Raw genomic sequence first — 17,574 nt, forward strand, 5'->3', positions numbered from 1 at the left:
GTTAGCGTCGCATTGACACGACGGCATCAAGTGCATGGTATTTCTTCTTTTTTTTTTTTTTTTATTGGACTACACAATATGATATCATTGTGGTGTATGGTCCATGTGAATGAAGTAGCACGCGTAATTTAATAATCATTTATTAATGCATCTATTCCCTTTCCCTTTCATATATATACACGTCCCCAAAATTTGTCCCACCACGATTTCCTTTGCTGATTTCCATAATACTCAGCTAATAATTTCGTAATTATAATTAGGAAAAATATAGATAATCAATAAGATTTTTGAATAATGTGTAAATAATATAAATTAATAAGATTAAAAGAATAAATTTAATTAGTAACATTAAATTAGGGTGTAATGTATTTTCATTTGATTGGTTGTTTATATTGTTCAAAATTTTCATTGTTCCCCTATCATTCTCCTTGTAATTATATATCATATATGTATGTATATACTCGGGTTTAATAGTAAAAGAAGAGTTGATGTAGATAATAATGTGGAGATTCTACAGAACGTAAACCATGCCAACCTCCAAAAGAGAAACAGGTGGAACCTTAAGAGCCACATCAGGGCCTCTACAATTCCTTCTAAGGAAATTATATCCATAATTCAAAGCAAGCTTCTTGAAGACTGAGGATCCAGGCTTTGCTCTAACATGAGAGTGTCCAAGAATGAAAGCTATCCCAGATTCTTGACCAGCATAGAGATCTTCAAGCTCTTGTTGCATTTGATGATGAACTGTGACACTCTCACTGTCATTGTCATGCTCATTGTCGCCATCAATGGCAAACCGTACCCTTCTTTCTCTCGTTCCCGAAGGTGCATCAATCTCAACCACATCACTCACACTCGCCAGCTGCACGCTGTCCTCGCAGAGTCCCATGGTTCCTATGACAGTTAGCCTGTGCCCGGAAGATTCATTGGAACATGAACCGTCGTCTTCATTATTGCTCACGTTGCTGGCCCGGGCACGGTACCAATCATATTGAATGAAATCAGATAGCTTCTCTACGAGCTCTGATTCAAAGGAATCAATGTCTTGATGGACATCACGGTATCCATACCGGACTATGCACCTGTAGGACCTATGTTCAGGAGGTCCTACGCGGCCGACGAGGTACCTCTCGGCCACAGGGACATGAGGAACTGGCACTGATTTCACACACACAAACACAAGTATGCGGTGGTAAGCCGGGAGGTTCGTGACGAATCGCGAGAAGTTAGCCGGTATGCCAGTGGTAAGGTCAGTGAAAACAAGGCCTATTCCAGGGACTCGAGCAATTCCAAGGCTTGGACCTAAGGCTAGAAGCCAATCTAGTGATACCTTGTTGTGGAGATCATATTCATATTTCTTTATGCTTGCATAGTGCCATAGGAACATTATGATCATTAGGAACAGGGCAAGGAGAATAGGGAACCATGCTCCTTCACAAAACTTCATCAGTGAAGCTGAGAAATACAGCAGCTCAATGGATCCAAAAAACAACAAGAAACAAAGTGCTATAATTGGTGGTTTGTGCCAGCAAAGTATAATCACTAAGGAAGTAAGGCATGTTGTTACAAGCATAACTGTCATCACTGCTAATCCTGCAACATTAAACATGTCCGTCTTATTAGCAATAATTAATTAACAATGATGATGCATGAATTTGTGACTTGCCTGATGCATTTCCCATGTGTTTTGTGTCCCTAAATCCAATGGTGACAGCAATACAGAGGATCATGAGTATCCAATTGATCTCAGGGATGTAGACCTGACCATGGATTTTGTCTGAAGTATGAACAACCTTAACTCTCGGGAAGCAACCCAGAGATTGGCTCTGGTTTATTATAGAAAACGTCCCGCTTATGATCGCCTGGCTTCCCACAACAGAAGCTAGAATTGCTAGGATAATCACCGGCCACCTCACGCTTTCTGCACCGAAAAATAAGCCATAATCAATCAATGTTTTCTGTAACCATATATATATATAGAGAGAGAGAGAGAGAGTAATGCTAGGGAAGCAATACTATAAAATAAGTCCAGTATAAAGCCCAATAAAGATGCGTTTTTGTTGAATTTGGATTTCAGATGTTTCTTCTAATTGAGTTTCGGATGTTCTTGTTTCTAAGAATTTCGGATATTTTTTTATGTTAAATGTTGGCTACAATATTAGTTGCACAATGTTGGTTTCCAAGACTTTCTTGTATATATATTTTCATGTAATTGAATACCTGGAACTGAGGCATAGAAACTGATCTGGAGATGATGATGGTTGGACAAGTAAGCAGCTTGACCCATATATGCCAATATAAGTGCAGGATATACCAGAAATGTGAATGCAATCTGCACATAATAAAAGCTGTTAATAAAATCAAGAAACATCTGAGTGAGTGAGTGAGTGAGTGAGTGAATTGATTCTAGAATCAAGACTAACCTGAATGGCCATATATGAGAAGTGGCCAAGATCAGCAAACATTGCTTCAGATCCTGTTATGCAAAGTAATATTCCACCTAAAGACATCCATCCACTTATCCTGGTCTTCTTCAAGAACTTGAACATGTAATATGGCGAAAGCGCTTTGTATATATGTGGATTCCATTTGAATATGTTGTATAAACCAAGTGTGCTGATGCATAGCAGCCATGCCAGCACAATTGGGGCAAAAAGGAATCCAACTCGATGTGTGCCGTAGTGTTGAAGCGCAAACAAACACACTAGTATGAAGCAAGTAATTGGAATCACAGCATCTGCATATGCAAATCAATCCGACACACTCTTTTATATCATTCATACATAAAGAGATATCAAATCGAATTGACATATATATAGAGACTTACACTGGTGATGTTTCCTGGACATAGAAACTTCAAGACCAGATACTGCTGAGAAAACTACACACAAAAAGGGTGGCTAATCAACATATTGTTAAGAATAATTTGTAAAATATTGAAGTGTGATGAAGAAATCTTTACCTGAAATGGCAGGGGTAAGAAGTCCATCACCAATAACCATACAAGTTCCGAGAAGAACCACAATTAGCAGAGCTGTATGCAAGGCCTTATACTTCTCTAGTAGCAGCTTCACCATAGAGTTCATCTTAGCAGGAGGCTCCTCCATCTTATACGTTGAAAGCGCTTCATCCGAGTGTTGTCGATTTGGAAGAAGACTAACCTTAGCATGCCTACAAATCAATGAATATAGAGCAAATGTACCACCTGCATAGCAACAAAAGAAATAAAGAAAAACAGAAAAAATCATCAAGCTGTAACAAAACATAACAAATTATCTTCCTTCATTCTGTTACGAAACACACTTACCCTCTCCATTGTCATCAGCTCTAAGAACAACAAAAACGTATTTGAATAGTGGCACCAATGTGAGAGTCCAGAACACAAAAGAAAGGGTACCAAAAATCTCTTCATTGGTTTCTGAGTGCTCAATATCTTCTGCAAATGTGCTTGTGTAAACATACAAAGGAGAAATACTCAAATCTCCATAAACTACACCAAGGCTTTGGTATGCTAAGAGCAGAATGGTCTTCCAAGAATCCTTCTGAAAATTGCAATTCACATTCACTTCATTAATCACCAACTTATGCAGAAAAACAAAGATTTTCAAGTTAATGTACTAACCCTTGAGTTTCCCCAACAGTTTCCAAATTCAAGATCCATTTTGCCTTAACCACTCCTTAATGTTCTTCACAAAGTTACCAACTTCAGCACCCTCTTAACTGCAGATCTGCACGGTGGATCAGAAGCCTCTATGGTGCATAAACCAAAGGAAATAGCAGCCTGTGAAACATGACCAAGGATTCTTCAGAACACCATTTACAACCACCCATCCTCTCTAAACTTTCACTCTCCCAAATAGAGGTGATAGAATAAAAAAAAAAAGAAAAGAAAAGAAAACACATTCACGCTCTTCAAGATAAGTAGATAAACTCACATGACATCCATATCTTTGTCAAATATTCTAGAGAAGTGAGCACTATATTATTATATTATTATAAATATAAATTATAAATATAGATAACACAGACCAAGAAGCAGTATTCCTAAGGGGACAGCTTTTTCATGGAATTTGAAGGTCATACACTTATACTATATATCCGTGTTGAAAAAGGAGTGTTGCAGGAAAGGGAAAAAGAAAAGAGAAAGATATATATTAAAAGTGGTAGGTAAAGTGGAGAAAGAATCCATAGTAAGATGAGAATCAGATAATCATGAACAAGAAGCAGTGAACCACTCAATAAGAAAAGAAGTGCATCTGATCCATTCATTCAAATACCACTTCAATGCCGCCTTATAAAATCATCTACTTTTTTTTTTTTATTTACCTTCAACTCATTTCTTTTTCTGAATGATGGAACCGAAGGAAAACAAAAAGAAACCCTTCAAAGTTTGTTGGGAGGTCTAATTCGAATAATTTTTCCTTAAAATGAAAGCAACCGGCGAATGAAATCAGTGTAAGGACTAAAAAGGAATTAGGACAATGATGTAGAGGAGAAAACCACAGAAGCTAACTTCACGGACTAGTTTATATTTAAGGCCGGTAGTTTGTATAGAACTATAGAAAATTAATCATACAATCATATAATATAAGAAGATTTTAATAAAGTCACACTTTGAAGGAAGAAAAAAATGAGGAGAATACAATTAGGCAAAGGTCCCAATGATGTTGACAAAAAGGCAAAATCACGTGATTCAGCGACAGTTACAAACTCACTATAGTGCCCCCACTCAAAATAAGGCCAATTTCAAGGATCAGTTATCACTTCTGGTTTCCCTTTCATTCTTCTCTGCTTTTACCTTTCAAGGATATATTTTAATTTATATTATTTATATGATATGATATGTGAATAACAAGAAAACAAGATTTTCAACGTTACCACCCAACTACCTACCTGTTAAATCATCTATAGGGTGTGTTCCCGCTGTTCCCAGTTAAAGCCTATATCAGATGCCAAACAAGAGGATGAAAACAAAGCCATCTTAATGTCTTATTAACATAAATTAAGGATGAAAATTCTTCTACCTAAGAAGGCACTAGAAGTCTCTGCATGAAAAATGAGGTAAATGAATGATGATAAGGTTATAAAAGTCGGAGGAAAATGAAAGAATGGACCATACTTCTGATCCTATGCTGCATAAAATGGACTACACCTTTAAATGTGAAGAGGCAGAGACAGAGGCATGTGCATAGCTGCATATCAATGAATGCTTTTTGATGAACATGCCCTTCAATACATCCAACAAAACCACCACGCGCCAGCTTTCTCTTATAACTCTTCCTTTATGAATCATAACAAGGTATTAATGCTGAGCTTTTCTTTTTCGTTTTTTCTTAAAATAGGCAAACTTTTTGTTACCCTTTTTCTAACTCACTTTGTCTTTTTCCCGGGTTTTACAATTCCCTGTGACGACAAGTAGTACCAAATTACGTTGTTAGCTTTGAGCTTGAAGACGATGTAATTTCTGGGACTTAAAAATTCTCCTGCAGAATAAAGCACCCCCATATGATCATCAACACAAAGATGTAATCTTTATATTCTCTAATTTATAAAGAAAATGTAAAAATATGAAGTGGGAGAATTTAATTGAACTTATTATAAAAGCAACTTATTATATATATAAAGAGTAGGCTAACACTCAACCATGTTGTGAAAGAGACATTGAAACTCCATGATAAAACTAATATGCTTAAGGAGGAATATGCATGAAATGAAATAATGCAAGGTTACTTATTTATATTTGATTTAGATGGTATAACTTTATGGCAAAGTGAAGATACAGGTAGATCCAAAATTTGAGAAGTGAACAAAGAATGGATCTCTTTTTTATTTGTTTAAGGCTGTGGGATAAGATAAGAGTCATGTGTGGTGTGGCAGTGGTAAAGCCAGTTTTGTGTTCCATGTTAAACGTACGTAGTGGTGATCATAGGTGTTAAAGTTGTGTACCAACCGACACTAGAGAATGTTGATTAATAAATAAGGTGGGGAAAACCAAAGTTACTGATATTTTCATGATTTTGAAAAGCATATTCGAACATGGGATGAGCCAATAATGTCTCTATATTGTTTTTTTTTTTTTTTTAATTCTTATGCATTTTTAAATATTTAATTTAAATCAGTGAGTATAAAGGAACAATATAGTGAGTAGTGACAATTTTTTGACATAGTACTCTCTTAATCATCCTCCTACCTCCAATTGACAACGTGTGTCATTTTTTTTTTATTATACATTCATAAATCAATATGTATTTAGTTTTGATTTATGTCAATGTGCAAATGATTATGAATGGATAAATAAAAAGGTAAAATAATTATTGTAAACTAGATGTAAACAATTTTCTTACCAAACTAGCAGAATAAAAGTTACTATGCATCTATTAACTTCAGTAACATAAATATTCCAACTGCGAGGAACAATAGTAAAAACTAAAAAGATTTAGCTGTATTTTTAGGGGTAATTTACATAAAAAAAACGAATGAGGTTTAATATGATACAGATATCCTAATTATAACTCTATGTAAATTGCGACAATCTATTACGGTTTAAGATTTCCATGTAAACCCAATTCATCCTAAACCGCAACATCCAGCCGTGATTTATAATGACTGCCATGAAGTCAAAAACTGCTAGTCCCTACTGCAGTTTACGTTTTAAATGTGTGTTATAAATCGCTACATCTTGTAGTGGACTATGGAGGATTTCGAAATGAAAATTAGCTGTAATCTATAGCGGATTATAAACAGGTAGAGGCATTATATATACCAGTTGAAGGCAATTGTGAAGTAGAGTGTCAAATTCATAATGTTTAGTGAGAACAGTTTCTTAGCTCTAGTGCATTGCTCAAGAATAATTCATAAAAGCAAGAGAGAGAGTGTGTGATGTTTACTGATAAGAAACTCCTGAGTGTTTTTATCCAGTCATCGAATATCTTGTTAGATCTAAAAATCAGTATTTTGTAGAAGCTTGGGGTGTGTGGGACCAAATGGATGAAAAAGTTAGTTTATAAGATCCATATTGTAGTTGTATCAACTGGTGTAAAGTATGATACGTTTGTGATAGGGTCTGATGAAGATCTGCAGGTTCTATTTCATTGTCGGAAAAAATTTTTAGAAGTGAGAACACACGAGTTATATGCTAAGTTAGAAGATGGTGTTGACATTTCTAGTGCATCAGCTCCGAATCTTTAATCGACTGGGTTGGGATTCTTCTAGTTCGATGCTTGCGGTTTCACCAGCTTGTCGGTTGGTTGAATCTCCATCTTTTGCAGTTGGAATGGCTAGTTCTCCTCCCATGATTCCTGATTTTGTAGGTGACGGTGAATCGGATCGAGTTGAAAATGCAATGCGAGAGGATGATTCGGACGAGGAGCCTATAGACATAGTTGGGGACAGTGATGAGGATACAAGGATCAATCAACGAACATAGCATGGTCCATCAAGTTCCGGCATACAGAAACATCTTCCACATTTCTCAACCTTGAACTTGGAAGCTATGGGGCAACAACCGGACGTAGATTCTACCTTTGGGGTCAGAGATTGCATGATAGAATCGCTCCTACAGAATTTCAAATTGGGCAATTTTTCCAAAATAAAGAGGAAGCAGTGTTGAGTGTAAAGAGTTATAACATCCATCGTGGAGTTAAGTACAAGGTATTAGAGTCAAATCATTTTAAGTACCATAGAAAATGCAAGGAGTTTGGTAAAGGTTGCACTTGGTTGATCTGCATCACACTTCGATAACGAAAGGATACATGGGAGGTTAGAAGGTATAATAGACCTCACACTTGCTTGGCTACATTGATTTCAAGCGATCACCAGCAGCTTGATTATCACGTCATTTGTGTGATGATCTTTCTGTTGGTTAGATCCGATGCTCCAGTTACGATAAAGGGGTTGCAGCAAGCTACAGAAGCAACGTATAATTTTAGACCTACTTACAGGAAAGTTTGGCTGGCAAAGCAAAAGGCAATAACATAAATCTATAGAGATTGAGAAGAATCATACAGTGAGTTGCCACGTTGAACGGTTGGTGTGCAGTCCACCATAGTCGAAACCATTATAGTGTTGAAAACTTCTCCGGTAAGAGTTGGTGATCAGATTGATGAATCTACAATATACTTTCATCATATTTTCTGGATATTTCCTCTTTGTATTGAGGCCTTTAGACATTGCAAGCCAATGGTGAGCATTGATGGTACTCACTTGTATGCCAAGTATGGGGCACTTTGCTTCTGGCTATCGCGCAAGACTAAAACTCGAATATTTTGTCCATTACATTTGCACTTGTGGAAAGAGAAAATGTTGAGTCGTGGTCTTCTTGTGATCTTTGATAGGCACAATGGCAACAATGTTGCTCTGGAGGTCCCTGATAGTGATTGGCTACTTCCTCGTGATTATCAAGCATTCTACATTTGTCATATTGCAGCAAACTTCTCTCTGAGTTTCAAGAATTAGGATGCAAAAAGGCTACTTTTGAATGCTACATACGTGATGACCAAGGCAGAATTTGACTATTGATTTGATATTATGAGGACTAAAAATTTGGCTATGTGTGATTGGACTCAGCATTAGGACTACCAACATATCTAAGTGTGTTAATTCTATTCTAATGGGAACAAGAAATCTTCCAGTAACTTCGTTGGTGAAGTCCATATACGGAAGGCTTGCAGAGTTGTTTGTTATTCGAGGACAAACAGCAGAGACGTAATTGGGTACTGGGCATCATTCTGCCAAGCTCTTGCGAAAGCAATAGAGCACAACTTGAGAGATTTGGGATGCTTCACCCTCACTTTGTTTGACAGGCATCATTCTGAGTATACTATAGCAGAAATGACTCTTACCAATAACTTGTCACTTGGCACATCCAGAGACAGAGTCTTGTGCGCCACTCGGTGCCACCTGTCTAAGTATTTTGCGGATGGACCTGGATCAACAACACTCTCTATCGTAAGGACAGAATCGACTGTCTTATTCCAATGCAGATGCCATGTCTGATAATAAAGTATGAACCACCGATCTCCACCCCTACCATCCTTTGCATGGAGTCAGTTTATGTTCAAAGCTGGCTCAGGTAGATGCTGTATAACGCTGAGCTATGGTACCACTCTATCAACTTGATGCCACTCAATCACAGCAAAATATATCAAGCTCGTGACCACCCGCTATAACCTAGAGTGCTCCTTCGCAAGTATCTATGGATGAACCACGACAACCACCTCAGCAGCAAAGTAAAACTCCCATACAAACTGAAAAGGAAAAGAGAATATAAGGTTAGAACACGACATACAGAGAAGTCAGTCAACTGCTTATGATATGATTAACCACATATAAATAACTTACGTCTCGATCACACAATCTATCCAAAGCAAGACGAATCTGAATAAGTCTTTGCTCCTTGGCATCCAAGGTCGGTAAATAAGTCACCCACCTATAATTTTTGTTGTTAGAAGAGCATAATAAAGGATAATAACTTAAAATAAACATTTAATATGCTAAATGCATTAAATGATACCTAGATGCCAATGAAAAAGCAAATGTCTCAAAACCATGCGGCCTCAACGTGGGAAACTGCCAGAATATCCAAGACTGTAGAAGCTGAAATGGACTAGCCAAGTTAGTGATATTTCTGTTGGTCACCCGACACATGGATCTATATAAACATGCCAATGCAGCTGAATCCTAGCTATAATTGCCCAACTCGTTAAGTTTCGCCATATACGGCAACAACCAAAGGTAAACCCGATTCCCATTTTTTTTACCAAAAATTTGAATGGATAGTAGCATCATAATGTAAGTACGAGTGTATATGCGCGTGGTATCCTCACTCGCATTGGCTGGGAGCACCCTAAACCTCTCATGGAAACTATGTAAAGTGGACTGTCATATGCTTGACTTTATTCGGCGGTGGCATCTCGCTGAATAACTCCTGAAACCACTCCCACGCTGGCTTCCCATCCTCCATGAACTGTTCGAAGTCAGTGAGGCACCCATTAGCAACCTCTCTATCAACGAACAACCCCAACTGATATGACACATCCTGTAGCGTGATGGTGCACTCTCCGAATGGCATGTGGAAGGTGTGCGTCTCAGGACACCACCTCTCAATGAATATGCTCACCATATGCTCATCCACCCAAAACCAATGAGTGTTCAGCCTAGACAAGTGATACAAACTAATTTTCAAATAAGGTATGATTCGGTCATGCAAAGGCATATTTTGTTGCCTTCTAACGTTGTAAATACACCTATTTAGCTACATCATATGAAAAAAAATAACTACATGCTAATAAAAATTCTAAAACATAAAAGGCTAAACCATAAATTATTTATAAAAATGTCCTAATCAGATTTCAAAAGCACAAATGCGTGTTATCTATCTAATCATTTAAATATACAAAAACGGCAAAAATAACAGGTGAAAAAAAATATAAAAAGACTTATATATTTAAAAAACTACAACTAATCTCTTACTACAACGACAACTCTTATAGTTGAAAAAAAAGCAACTAACCTCTTCAATGATACTTCCAACAACGTGAGCAATGTCGTTCAACCGGTACAAATGGTTTTCTTCAGCCATGCTTCCACTGGGATATGGTCTCCCAAGATTCTCTCTCAACCTCCTCTCAATCCAAAATTTCCTTAATCACTCGAATGAAGAATCTGTCATTGGTTATCCCGGTTTTATGACGCTGCAACACATAAACTGTGATAGGGTTCAACGATTTTAGCTTTATTATTTCTTCATAAACCGTGTTAGGGTCTAATAGTTTCTGGCTTCATCGTGATCTTCATAAACCGCTACTGGGTGTTACAGTTCAGGATGAATTGGGTTTGTTTATAATCCGTAAGGTGTAGTAGATTACATAAGAATCGTAAATCGTGGTAGGTTGCCACAGTTTACACAGAATTGTTTTAGGGCATTCATGTAATTTATTTTAGAAAATTATATTCATATGAATTTGATCTCCAAATGTTTTTTTTTATAAATTGTCCTATTTTTAGAATACATTTTAATAATATAATAATAAATTATTTTTAAATTTTGACATATTTAATGTATTAAAAATATCAAAAAATAATTTTTAACAATTTTAAAAAATATAATCTTATATGATATTTTTTAAATATATCTCTAAAACACATATTAATAAGATATGAATTTTGTTATGGTGTGTCATAAAGACATAGATTAAGTATATTATAAAAACATATTTTAATGTTATTTATTATAAAAATAATTTATTTTATATTTTTAATGTATAAAAATAATAAATAATATTAAAATATTTCTTTTATAATATGCTTAATATATATCTTTTAAGAGATTGGATATCAAAATCCATAAGATATAATAAAAATATATTGTTATTATTCAATGCTATTTATAGCACCACATAAAACGTTTGGTCATAGCTGAGGACTCTGACTCTCTGAGATAGAAACAATATTCAGTTTCAAGAAAGAGAGAGAAAAATACATTATATTTAATTAAAAAAAAAAAGAGTCTTGGGTTAATCAAGAAAGTTTGAAGGACAAACATACCGGAAAATCATGGGTTATTGGTTATTCTATTGTAAACAGTGATGGCGGTATGAACTTTGAATAATCATCTCTTATTTTTATTTACATGTATAGTTTTGGTTGTCTATTTGTATATGTCTATGTTAAATACTTAATTAAACACAAGCTGCAATAAAAATAATAATTTAGTGCAGGAGCACTAAAATGCCAATAGATAAGAATAAGATGCTTCAATAATTGTAGTAATTATTTATCTAAAAACAAAAATGGGTGAGAATCCAATACCCAGTATGATTACTATTACTACTATTATTTTTGCATTTCTCAAATCTGGAAGGCTCTCTGTGGAGGGCCCAATATGCAGCGTGTGTGAACAAGGCCATACGTCAATTTTGAACATATTACTCGTAACTACGCTGCATACTGCATTATCGGATCTAACATAATGTTCAAATTTCAAAGGATGTGGAAAATTTCGGAAGACAAAAAAGTAATCTACAAAAAAAAAGATGTTACGAGTCTGTGCATCCGCTAAAGTATATGTTTAAAATATTCGTTGTTTGTAGTTATATAACATAAATGAAATGGAAGCGTGAACTTGACTCATTATAAGCATTGGGTTATAAATAAGAAAAAATTCGCCCGCCAGTTGTCTTCATATAAAATTATTCGTTAACAATTATTAGATTATTTGATATATTTAATTAATAAAAATATTATTTGTATGTTAAAATTAACTACTAAAATTAATTATTAATATATTTGTGTATAAATATATATGTGATTTAGAATATTTTTAATATAAATTATAAAAAATATTTATTTTCTTAAAATCCATTTCTGAGCTTTATTTACTGAAATGTACTTTTTTTTATTTGGACAAGTTCGCTACACTCCCTGGCGAATTCTATAAAAATTAACAAGTTCGGCTTCCTCCTCGACGAACTCCACTTTAAATATATTAAATTGAGTTTGAAAAATTAACAATGGTAAGCATTATCATCGTCTCCAGAGTACATAAGAATACACAAGAATATGTCGTATTTAACAAAAAAATTTTTAATTATAAATTAAAAAAAAATAACCATTTTCTAAAAATAAAATACAACTTATTCTTGTGTATTCTTATGTACTCTGGAGACGATGATAATGTTTACCATTGTTAACTTTTCAAACTCAATTTAATATATTTGAAGTGGAGTTAGCTGGACAGCGAACTCTATAAAATTTATAGAGTTCGCCGCGGAGTAAGGCGAACTTGCTCATTTTTATAGAATTGAGTGCGACGAATTTGTCCAAATACAAAAAAGAAGTACATTTCGATAGATAAAGCTCAAAAATGGATTTTGAAAAAATAAATATTTTTTATAATTTATATTAAAAAAATATGTGTGATTTAATTTATTTTTAATATGTATTTATATTTTAGTAGATATTTTATATTAGTAATTAATTTTAGTGGCTAATTTTAATATATACATAACATAATTTTTCGATTAAATTATTATTTAATAATTCTTAACTATTAATTTTATATAAAAATAATTGTATGTAAAAATTTTTTTATAAATAATTAATTAATATTTCAAGTTTATTTTGATCATTACCAAAAATCGGAAAATTTGTCCAAGTTAATAATATTATCAAAATTAAGGGGATGGAGAGTCTTGTCCTCAAACTCAGTTTTGAATTTTGAAATGCAAGACGGATGACTACGCCATCAAAAAAACTAATCGCTCAATAGATAATCCTTAATACTTTATCTTAATTTTTTTTATTTGGATCCTCTAAATTTTAAATTTTACTTTAGAGAATAAAATATAATTTTTTATTATTTATTTTATAGATAAAACTAAAAATAAGAATAAATTACCATTTGTATCCATAAAAGATAAAAACACTGACATATGTATCCATATTAGATTGAAACTAAATTTGTACCCACGCAAAATGTCTTCCGTGTGATAAAGGTACCCTACATGGCACTCTAACCCTCCAAAGACAGGGTACTTTTGTCACACGGAAGGCATCTTGCGTGGGTACAAGTTTAATTTCGATTTAGTGTGGGTACATATGTCAGCGTTTTCATCTTTCATGGGTACAAAAGGTCATTTATTCCCAAGAATAAATATAAGAGAGAAACTATCAAAGGGTTCCACCCTTTACTCTCTAAAATAAAAGTTCAAAATTTAGAAGATCCAAATTCATTTTTTTTAGTAGGAGAATTTGTTTAAACTAAGGGCCCATTTGGGAAGCTTTAAAAATAATTTTTTTTGAATTTTTGACTCATAAAAAGTAGTAGTATTAATGTCTGGTGCAATTTTCAAAATCAAATTGCAGCTTTCGAAAAAACTATTTAGGAGCTTATAGAGAAGTTAAAAGAAATGAATTCTCTTATAATATTACTACTTTTTATTACATTTCTATAAAATAAGTACTTTTAGAATTAAAAACCCAAATACAAAATAACTTATTTATAAGTTACTTTTAATATAGTCATTTATTGTTTAGGCCCAGTTTGGGTAAATGATGAATCCATATTTTACGATAATTTTTGTTAGAATTGAGTGGATTTCATCATATAAACCTACACTTATCCCATTAAATAGCATGCTTTTGTGCTTTCTTCCTAAATTGTGCTTGATTATGAAAACATGCTCTTTTGTGCCTAATTTAACCTAATTTTATTCCATTTGTCTTCCATTCGATCCTTTGATGTTGTTTGCGAGTGATTTCAGATGTATAAGGTAGGAATGACTTGGTGAGAATGAAGGAGAGCATGCAAGGAGGAGGAAGCATAAAGAAACAAAGGAGAAGAGCAAATTGATGTGTGGCCGCTTGTGCGTACGCACATATAGCAAATCAAGGCCAAGTGTGCGAGCGCATAGCATCGTGCGCGTCGCACAAGCATCCTGAGTATCGCGAAGTGTGCGTTGTGCGCATGCACAACATGAGAATTTGGCCAAGTGTGCGTGCGCACACGTCTGTGCGTACGCACAGATGCCCGCACATGTCTTCATTAAAAATGCACGTGACTCGCGTTTTTGATGGATTGGAGGCCCATTTCTGATGCTGGAAGCTCATATTGAAAGGGACAAACCTTGTAGAGAGATAGCATATCATTAGGATAGTTTTTAGAATAATAGTAGGAGGCTTTAGTATAGTTTTTTTTCTCCAAGTTTTCTCTCATCACCATTAAGGTTTATACTAGGGTTTTACATTTCAAGTGCCATTTTCATTTTTTATCTTGGTTTGTGCTAACCTCCATTGTAAGTATCTCTTAATTACTACTCTTTATAGTTACAATTTTGATACTCTTTCTTGTAATTAAAGTTATAGTGTTAATATATATACTGATAGTATTTTTGTGGAAAAATGAATTTCCAAAACACCAAAAACTCACCGGCAAGTGTACCGGGTCGTATCAAGTAGTAAAACTCACTTAGAGTGAGGTCGATCCCACAGGGATTGATGGATCAAGCAACTTTAGTGGGTGATTAGTTTAGTCAAGCTAACATTGAGTGATTTGAGTGACAATTGAAGCAGCAGAAAGTAAATGACAAGAAATTATAAACTGCAGAGAGTAAATTGGACAGAAACTTAAAGAGCAAGAAATGTAAATTGCAAGAATCTTAAATGACAAGAAATGTAAATTGCATGAAATATAAAGGGAAATGGGTGTTGGAAATGTAAAATTCAATAGGAACGTGTAAATAGCAATCAAACAGAGAAGTAAAAGATGCAAAATCATGCAACAGATCTAACAGAAGAGTAAAATGCCTTGAAGAATTGTAAAGACAGAAAAGCAATGCTTAATTTGCAGCAATTTAAAAGAATGTTGAAGATCTCAGGAGTGGAAGAGACTAGAAAGCAAGTCTAGATCTCAAATCCTTCCTTGATCCAACAATAAACAGATTGAAGAATAAAGACAAATGGAAGCAGTAAGAGAACTTTGATTCAAATTGCAATTCACTGAAATTATGCAGCAAGGCAAACAAAGGGAAATCTCAGAGGGAGAATGAAACAGAACTCCTTCAATTCTCCACCCAAGATTCAAAAACAAAGAAAAGAAAACTAAAGAGAGAGAGCTCTCTAATGCTAATGCTCCTAGTGGAGCCAACCCCTAATACTTTCTAATGGAGCTCTCCTTTGAAAATGAGAGTGATGCCTTTATATAGGCTTTTTACAAAATAAAATGAAATTGAAATGAAAAACAAATCAAATGAAAATCCCAATTCTAGCTTGTTCTTGTGCCTTTGAGTGATGATGTGGGCTTGGCTTGCTTTGGATTTGAAGAGAGATGGATCTAGTTGGCCTTGGTTTAATTGATGAAGAATTAAATCCAATTTGATTTTTAATTGAATTTTGGACCATGGTGCAGCTCCCAGGGCAAAGCTCAGTTGGAAAACCCAACTTAGCTTTCAAGTTGTGCTGTCCGTGTCATTTGATGCGCGTCCAGCCTTGGTTGTGTGCCAAAATTGTGCGCCAAAGTTCCTTGGTGCCTTGGGTCCGTGTCAATTTGTGGGGGAGAAGGGGGGAGATAGTGCTCAGTTGGAAAAACCAACTGAGCTTTCCTTTGTGGTGCCTTGCTTTCGGCCTTGCTTTCGGCCTCAAGGTCTTAGGTTCAACACTTGGTGGAAGCACTTTTGTGAGCTTTTTTTCTTGTATTTTCATGAGTGGGAGCCCGATAAAGCTCAGTTGAGAAAGTGAACTGAGCTTTATTTTGCTTTCCTTGTTTTCCTTGTGTCTCCCCCTTCGAGCCTTGGTGGAAGCATTGGCTGATTTTTTTTGCTTATTTTTAGCCCTTAAAGATGCATTTCACTCGTGCCTCAATTTCATGCCAAATATGGACTATGATACATCGTTGGAAAGCTCTGAATGTCAGCTTTCTAACGCAACTGAAAGCACATCAATTGGACGTCTGTAGCTCAAGTTATTGCCCTTTGAAGGAGGCATGGTCATGCTGTGAACGCCCACTTTTAACTTAGCGAAATTTCTTGCCTCCAAGCACATTTTTCTTGTACGGCAAAGCTAAGTTCACTTAGTGAACTGAGCTTTGTGTGCTGATTGTTCATGCTTCCTTGATTTGGTCATGGGCCACGCTTTTAAAAGCGTGGCCTAAGGCTCCAAAGTGTGCTCCAACTTCAAAGTGTGCCCCAAAGCTCTTTTTTTCTCCTTTTTAGCTTATTTTGTGCTTCTTTTTCTTCTTATTTCCTACCAAATTTATAAAATTAAAAGATCAAGGAAATATACCATTTAAGCATAAAAGAATGCAATATTTAAGCACTAATTATCAATTTCTTGTATGAAAAAGCATAGAAAAACATGACATGGTGACATGTCATCATATACCTTTTGCAATTTTGATTTCTTATTGGTGATTTTGATGATTGATGATTGTTATATGCTTGTTGAAGTTTCTATTGTTGATTTTGAACATTTGTTGCTCATAACTTCAAGCATTTTCTCAATTTTACTATGTTTTGTATTTATGCCCACCAAGTGTTTGTGGAAATGTCAATTTTGATTATGGGCTAAATTTCCAACATAGTAGACACTCAACATGAGCTCCGAGAAGGTTTAATTATTGAAGGGAGCTCAAGAGTGAGAGAGTTTGAGGACGATGATGAAAGTACCTCACCAATTCCTCATGAGCAAGAGGATAGACTACCACACCAAGAAGCAAGGGAAGATTTGAAGCCTCTTCCACCTCATGTTAAATATGCATTTCTTGATGAGGAACATAAACTTCCGGTGATAGTTGCAACCGATCTTTCCGATCAAGAGGAACAACAACTCCTTGAGGTTATCCGGAAGTACAAGAAGGCGATTGGATGGAGCCTAAGTGACATTGTGGGAATAAGCCCTCAATTATGTCTTCATAGAATTTTCTTGGAAGATGGTGCTAAGCCAATCCGTCAACCGCAAAGACGGTTAAACCCCACAATCCTTAATGTAGTAAAAAAAGAAGTAACTCGCCTCTTGGAAACGGACATCATCTATCCCCTCTTAAAAAAGACTAACAAAATAGCAACAACAACATTAGCTACA

The 17,574-nt window shown here is 35.1% G+C and overlaps 2 protein-coding genes across 8 annotated transcripts; one reads left to right on the forward strand and one right to left on the reverse strand.

Annotated features, from left to right (window-relative positions):
• Nucleotides 1-466: 466 nt before the first annotated feature.
• KT2 (potassium transporter 2) lies at nucleotides 467-5,902 on the reverse strand. Of its 7 annotated transcripts, XM_016324923.3 has the most exons (12): nucleotides 5,644-5,728; nucleotides 5,375-5,483; nucleotides 5,153-5,280; nucleotides 4,894-4,940; nucleotides 3,623-3,781; nucleotides 3,308-3,542; nucleotides 2,963-3,205; nucleotides 2,828-2,881; nucleotides 2,424-2,737; nucleotides 2,221-2,332; nucleotides 1,667-1,921; nucleotides 467-1,593 (listed from the first exon to the last, which is right to left on the reverse strand). In XM_016324923.3, exons 5-12 carry the CDS (start codon nucleotides 3,659-3,661, stop codon nucleotides 512-514), a joined length of 2,334 nt encoding a protein of 777 aa, XP_016180409.1. In that variant the 5' UTR covers nucleotides 3,662-3,781; nucleotides 4,894-4,940; nucleotides 5,153-5,280; nucleotides 5,375-5,483; nucleotides 5,644-5,728; the 3' UTR covers nucleotides 467-511. The 7 variants fall into 7 exon arrangements, with proteins under 7 accessions (XP_016180409.1, XP_016180412.1, XP_088365516.1 ...); XM_016324926.3 differs by lacking the exon at nucleotides 4,894-4,940; XM_088509390.1 differs by having other exon boundaries at nucleotides 4,894-5,280.
• Nucleotides 5,903-7,147: 1,245 nt separating this feature from the next.
• Nucleotides 7,148-8,454, forward strand: LOC107620832 (uncharacterized). Its single transcript, XM_016322940.1, has 4 exons — nucleotides 7,148-7,391; nucleotides 7,454-7,650; nucleotides 7,747-7,944; nucleotides 8,038-8,454. The coding sequence occupies exons 1-4, from the start codon at nucleotides 7,148-7,150 to the stop codon at nucleotides 8,452-8,454; spliced, it is 1,056 nt and encodes a 351-aa protein (XP_016178426.1).
• Nucleotides 8,455-17,574: the final 9,120 nt, after the last annotated feature.

This window comes from Arachis ipaensis, chromosome B10 (assembly GCF_059453495.1).
Source record: "Arachis ipaensis isolate K30076 ecotype BB chromosome B10, ASM5945349v1, whole genome shotgun sequence".
NCBI classification, from domain to species: Eukaryota; Viridiplantae; Streptophyta; class Magnoliopsida; order Fabales; family Fabaceae; genus Arachis; species Arachis ipaensis.